At 58.9% G+C, this 6,874-nt stretch overlaps 1 protein-coding gene across 1 annotated transcript; it reads left to right on the top strand.

The window, feature by feature from the left end:
* Positions 1–1,178: 1,178 nt before the first annotated feature.
* On the top strand, positions 1,179–6,319 carry GM2A (ganglioside GM2 activator). Its single transcript, XM_083872121.1, has 4 exons — positions 1,179–1,734; positions 3,553–3,705; positions 4,532–4,714; positions 4,816–6,319. Exons 1-4 carry the CDS (start codon positions 1,624–1,626, stop codon positions 4,969–4,971), a joined length of 603 nt encoding a protein of 200 aa, XP_083728247.1. The 5' UTR covers positions 1,179–1,623; the 3' UTR covers positions 4,972–6,319.
* Positions 6,320–6,874: the final 555 nt, after the last annotated feature.

A 6,874-nucleotide genomic window follows, 5' to 3' on the forward strand; every position in this document is an offset into this window, starting at 1 on the left:
GGGAATTTAGGTCACACATACTTCTGCCTTGAGGTAGTGCAACGATTTCAGGTCATTCCTGTCCCTGCCTGTGCTTTTCCAAGCAAAATGATGTGGGTTAACCTGTTCTTGCAGTTTTTTATTCTCTTTTTTCTCCCCATGGCAAAATGAAGTGGGAAAGGATGGGAACAGGGAAGTGAAACCTTCACTCGCCGTGGCTGTGAGAAGCAGAAAAGCATGTGGTACCAGGGCCTCGAGGTGAGGGGCTCCGCTCCCCTCCTAACTCCAAATACAATGCTCCTTCTGTGCCCGTGCCTCTCCCCGTGTATCCCTATCCTTATCCCTGTCCTCCGGCTGCTCCAGAGCCTCAAAGTGAAAACTAATCCCAGGGGATAACTTTCCGCTCCGTTCCCGGGTGGGAGGAACGGGCTATTTATTCCTCACCCTTAAGCCTCGGCAGTGGATCAGCGGCGCAGTTGTCGCTGCGGGCTCGGGGTGGGCAGCAGCATCCCCCGCGTCCCCTGCCTGCTCCCACGCCCTGCCTGCACGCTCCCGCCCGGCCTCGCTGCTAAATAAGGACGAAAGGCTAAAAATAGAGCTGAGACGGGGGGTTTGGACAAGCCAGGCAACCCTTCCCAGGGCTGGGAGCAATATGGGGAGGCCAAGCAGTGTCTGTGTGCAAGTGAGAGCAGAGCTGACTCCGGGGAAGGGTCTCCTGACCGTGCTTGTGGCAGGGGGGGAGGTCTGGGACCTGCCACACTTGTGTCCCGTGTGCTCAGTTGGCTCAGTCCCCTCTGCAGGATAAAAGTATCTGTCCACCGAAATATATGGGAAAATCCATGTTACTGTGCCATCCTGATGGGGTGGGGGGGTACCCGTGTGACCATTCCAGCATGATGGGGGTGCCCGGGGCAGCTCTGTCTGGAAAATGATCCCCAAAACAGGGGGTAGGGATGGAAGAGGGGATGTTAAATCCAGAATTTTAGACAGACGGGTGGGGGGGGGTACTGTGGCAAACCGCCCAACCAGGGGCTACCCGATGCCAAGCGTCCCCTCCTCCCCCCTGCTCATACCCATTGGCTTCGAGGGTCTGGAATATCTGAAATATCTCAAATATCTCTGCTCTTCAGCTGCCACCTGCCCTGTGCCGAGCGCGGGGGGAGCCTGGGGGTCCCGGGTACTGACCAGAGGGAGTCGACCCTCGCACAGCCGCAGCCCTGGGTGGAGGGGCGGGTGGTGGTGGGGACACGGTCGTGCTTCCCCCCCCGGAGCGGGTGATGTGTGTGCGCCCCAGGCTGGTGGATGCGGCCCCCGCCCCCCGCTCTGGGAGCTTGGGAAAGCGGCGCTTCCCGTCCCAGCATCCCTGCGAGTCCAGTCCTGCGCTTGGCAGCGAAACCGGGGAAGGGAGGGAAAAAAAAAAAAAAGCAAAAGGGGAAGGGAAAATGTGAGCGTCCTCGGGGGAGGGAGGGGAATCGGGAGGTGGGCCGGGCTCGGAGAGAGGGTTCATCCCCTCTGCCCAGGGCTTCATAGACCGGCCCGGTCCCGCCGAGGTCCCTGCGCTCCGCTCGCCTCTCCGCCGCTCGCAGCAGCTCCCCGGAGCCATCCCGGACCGTTCCCGGCGCATTCCCGGAGGATTCCCGGAGGATGCTGTGCTCGGGGCTGGCGCTGGCGCTGTGCGCGCTGCAGCTCGTCCCGGCCGCGCTCGCCGGGCCGCAGCTGCTGGTGGAGCGCAGCGGGGCCCGCCGGCTCAGCAAGGTGAGAGGGGACCCTGCACCCTGCACCCTGTACCCCGCATCCCGCACCCCGTACCCCGCATCCTGCACCCCGCACCCCGCATCTCTCGGGCACGGAGGGGGCTGCTGGGGGGACTCGGCGGGGCGGAGAGGGGGAGGACTCCGTCATCCCGCTGGGATTGCAGGAGACCAGAAGCATTTCCAGTCCCGTCAGGGTGGAAGGTCGCTGGTGTTTGTGGCTGTGCAGGGGAGTGGGGGCCCCGCAGCCCCCCGCGCTGGGGAGCAGGGCTGGAGGCTGGGGGCAGTTCGGAGCCAGAGGGATCCAGTGTTTACTTCTCAGCGCACAAACCCAGCGGCCTCGTCCTTCGGCTGAGCGTCTCCCGGCTCTCATTTTACTGCTCCATGAGTCTTTTCCAGCCCGGGTTCTTCCCGATTCCCACGGAGTGCTGGGCCGGGCTCATTAATACGCGCTGATTAAGACACAGGCGATTACCACGTGCAACTCTCACGCGGTGTGGAGGGAAATACCACAATTTATTTTTCCAGGAAAGCTGCGCTTGTCCGAGGGAAGGAGAACCTGTTGGGAAGGCTGGAGGGGGCCCGGCGGGCAGCAGTCTGCAGCCCCATACTGATGCTCAGCCCGCTGGGGACTCTTTGCCTGCAGACCCTCGGGCTGGGGGCTCCCAGCTCTTGCTCAGTGTTGGGGTGCAGCCTACCTTTGTCCCGGCTTGTCCTGAGCCCTGTGTCCTGCCCTGGGCTGCTCCCGGCGGGCGAGCAGGACGGTGGGATGGGCTGCTGAGCTGCGTGGGCTGCGCTGTGCCCGCTGGGGCTGCCGTGTGGCACCAGGCAATACAGCCTCCACCGGTTCTGCGGCTGCGAGCAGGCAGGGACAGCCCCACGTCATGCCACGGGCACACGGGATGCTCCAGCCAAACCTGCTCGGGGAGGGAGCTGGAGCTGGTCTCTTCACCACTTGCCTCTGGCAGGCTCAGAGGTGGCTGTTGCAGACAAGTGCTGCTATCCCTCCTCCTTTGAATCGGAGAGTCTTTACTGGTGGTGGCTGGAGGGGTTGGTGGGACTTGTAGGAAACAGGGGAGATGTCCCAGCATGACTCTTAACTCAGACAAGACTCATAAGTGATGTCCCTCATTCGGGTGACATCTCCTAACGTGGATTTTCATTGTCCCAGTGTTGCTTCCCTGGCTCATTTGTGCTCAGGATTTGTACTCATTTATAGCTCAGGATCAGGCCCCTGGGGTGTACCAGGCAGAAGATGAGCCCGGCTCACCTGATCCCCAAGTGTGATTCCTGCTCCTATGTGGAACCAGATGGCTGGAGCTGGTGGATGAGGGCTCACAACAGCAGGGCTGGTCCTGGATGAGGAGAGAGGCTGTGCCGACCCCACAGCCCCTCCAAGGGGATCCCCAGACCCCTGCCCAGCATCCACCTGGACAGCACAGCCACCACCTGGTCCCAACTTGCTCTGGCCTGTCCCCACACACCTTGCTTGGTGCCCTTGGCATGAAGGATGCATCTTGTCTTGGTCACATGTGAAGTGTTTGGAGGCAGAGCTGAGGCAAGTTCGGAAATTGCAGCCTGGTAATCCTCTTTGGGTGTAAAGTACATGCAGAGGCACACGGACAGAGGGTTGCTACAATGTCCTCAGCCTTGGAGAGCTGGGAGTTCAAGAACTGGCATTTGAAGTGGCTCAAGGTCATTTTCTGGCTCTTTGTGAGCAGATGTTTAGCAGGGGTCAGAGGTGCAGCTCTGGATAAACCTCCTGCAAACACAAGGCAGGGCTTGACCTGCCTCTAACTCCTCCTGTCCCTCGGTGCTGCAGGTTGGTGCCTTTGCCTGGGAGAACTGTGGTGACAAGAGGGACCCCGTGGTGCTGCAGAGCCTCTCTGTGGCTCCTGACCCCATCAGCATCCCGGGGAACCTGCGTGTCAGCGCAGCTGTCAAGAGTGGCAAGACCATGGCTTCCCCTCTGAAGGTAAGTGCCAGATGTGCCTCTGTGTGGTGAGGGAGGGCAGAGCTTCCCCAAACCACTGGCAGATGGGAAATGCCTGTCACTGGGTACAGGAATGAGCAGCCCTTGAGGAGTGAGGTGCAGAGAGGTGCAGGGGTGAGCACACTGGGCTCTGTAAGCCAGAACAGGGCAGTGGGCATGGGAAGACCTTTGGTGGGAGCAGTGAGAGCCTCCCAACTTTGTCCCTAGGACAGAAACCACCTGAGTTGTCTCATGTCCTGGTGATGTAATGGCTCCGGGATGGAAGTGAAACGCAAGTGCTGTGGGTCCTTCTGGAGGTCACTGCAGCACTTGTTTTCTAGGAGCCAACCTGGCTGCTCCCTCCAAGGACATGCCACAGCACTGCTCTGGGAGCCTTGGGCCATGCCAGCTGCCCTGAAACACTTAGGAAGTTTTTTGGAATGAGACAGAACATGTCTCTTGTCCAGTGTGCATGGGCTGTCCTGAGCAATGCTGTGGTGTCTGTTTGGGCCTGTGACTATGGGGCGAGTGCTGGGGGAGTGTGGAGCCAGAGCTGCAGGATGGGAGCACCCTGTTTTGGGACAGGCAGAGGAGAGGGGAAGATGAGCATGTGAGATGTTGGTGGTGTTAACTTGAGGGGTCAGACTGAGGTTGGAGGAAGAGAAGCTGCAGGTTGAGAGGAACTGAAAGCAGGAGGGGGAGGCAGGAGGGTGTTCAGTGACTACATGGACATCCCAAGGATTGCATGATCAGGAGCTGAGGGAGTTGGCTGGTGAGGAGCTGTGGGTGCCCCTGCTGGTTGTGCCGGTACTGAACACCTTCTCTCCAGGCAGCGCTGGTGGTAGAGAAGGCACTGGGTGACCTCTGGATCCAGCTGCCCTGCATCGACCAGCTGGGCAGCTGCACCTACGACGATGTCTGCAGCATTCTCGATGAGCTCATCCCGCCCGGCACGCCCTGCCCGGAGCCCCTGCTGACCTACGGCATCCCCTGCCACTGCCCCTTCAAAGCGGTACGGCCGAGTCCCCGCACGGCCAGTGGGTACACGGTGCCCTTTGGTGCTGGGCTGGGCTCTTGGCTGACCTCTTGCCTATCTGTCCCCTCTCTCCATAGGGCTCCTACTCCCTGCCAGCCAGTGATTTTGATGTGCCTGATGTGGAACTCCCTTCCTGGATGACCAATGGCAACTACCGTGTGCGAGTGGTGGTCAGCAATGGTGGGGAGGAGCTCAGCTGTGTCAAACTGGCCTTCTCCCTGCACTCCCGCTGAGGGCTGGGACACTGTCCTGTCCCCACCAGCTTGGTCCCCTGTCCCATCCCATCCACTTGCACCCCATCCTGTCCCAACCCATCCCTGTGGGTCCATCCCTCCTGCTATCAGGAGGAGGCAGCCCCTGTCCCCCTTCCCCAGTGCCTCCTCCTCTGCTACACCCAGAGAGGCCCCTTTGGCTGTTCTGCTGTCCCCAAACCCATCACCAGGGTGTCTCCTGCCTGGACAGGATGGCCTTGGAGCCTAAGCCCAGCATGACCTGGGGTTGTTATTTTTTAATCCATTTTTTTTTTCTTAATCCTATCAGGGCAATTTTAGACAAAAACATTCCAGGGAAAAGCAGTATTTCTTGGGGCAGTCTGTGGGGATGAGAGAGTGTTTGGGAGTGCTGGGGCAGGCTGGAGGGATGCAGCACTAGTTGGAGAAGGTGTCCTTGCTTCCCACCATCTCTGGCTTGAGCACGGGGACTGTTCTGCAGAAGTGTCCTCAAAGGGGCTGCAGGAGACCTGTCCCCACACAGTAGCTTTGAATCTGCTGTTGCTGCATCCCTGTCCTGCATGGGCAACCAGCCCGGTGGCATGAGGCACCTGTGAAGGCACCTTCCCATTCCCCTCCTGTGGCAAACATCAGGAACACAAGAGGATGGAAGCCACCCAAGTCCCACATGGACATTCCCACTTAGGGGGGACCAAGAGGCTGGTGACACTCCTAGCAGCAGAAGAGGTTGCTGGTTGATGGCTGTGCTCGCTCCAGAGTGGGACACAAAGCTGTGATGAGCTGCTGGGGCACACCCTGGCTGAGGACCAGTCTCACTCATCTCATTTTCCTTCTGGGAGTGAGCTGAGGCAGGATGCTGCACTGGGAGTATCCTTCCCCTGTGCTGGCAGAGGCACCCAAACACAGCAGCATCCTGAACATGGGATAACTGGAAGATGACCATGAAGACCAGCAGCCTAGATCCTATTTTGGGGGTGTCCTGGCTATAACTGGGGACTGTCATGTGGGCAGGCAGCATCCTTCTTGCTGCAGCTTTGGGTAGGGTGTGAGCCTGTCATCACTCCTCTGTGCCAGGTGCCACCAGCCACCCACATTCCTTGCTGTCCTGCTTGTGTTATTTAGCCCCTTGATAGGGCTGGTCTTCTACAAGCACTTTATATGCCTTAACTGCTGCAGGTGTTCCTCCACCACGCAGATGTGCTCCCACTGCCTTTCTGTGCCCTCCACTCACTTTGTTTGACCCTCTGGCTTTTGCCTGGAGAAGCACTAACCCTCTGCCCCTGCTCCCCTTCAGTGCCAGGGCAGCAACCTCCTTTTGGGCAGGTTCTGCAGGTTCTTAATAAATCTTTTTACCAGAACATGGAGCTGGTGCCTCTTGTTGCTGAGGGTGACCTGGGGGTGACATTTTTTTTTTGCTGTGAATAGTGTGGATGTGGGTGTGAGCTGGGGGAAGTGGAGGTGGTGGGGTGGGGGCAGTGGTGGAGGATGCTGTGGCCAGTGGAGCTGAGCAGCCCCAAGGCCAGTTCCCGTGTGAGGGGCAGGGCAGGGATCTGCAAATGCTGATTTCTGATGAGAGGATAGAGGGACACAGCCCATGCTGGGGGCTTTGAGGGTCATCCTGATGACCTTCTCTAACCCTGACACCTGCATGGCCCTGCAGGCCTTGCCCCAAGGAACAGCCCTGCTGCAGGGATCACAGAAGCACAGAATCAATTAGCTTGAAGAAGATCTCTTCCCTTGAAGAAGATCATGACCTCACTCTGTGGCTGAACACCACCATGTCACTACACCGTGGTGCCGAGTGCTATGTCCAGTCTTTCCTTAAACACCCCCAGGGATGGTCACTCCACCATCTCCCTGGGCAGCCTATTATAATGTCTAATCACTCTCTCTGTGAAAAAAGTCT

Source organism: Zosterops lateralis, assembly GCF_965231275.1.
Source record: "Zosterops lateralis genome assembly, chromosome: 14".
NCBI lineage: Eukaryota > Metazoa > Chordata > Aves > Passeriformes > Zosteropidae > Zosterops > Zosterops lateralis.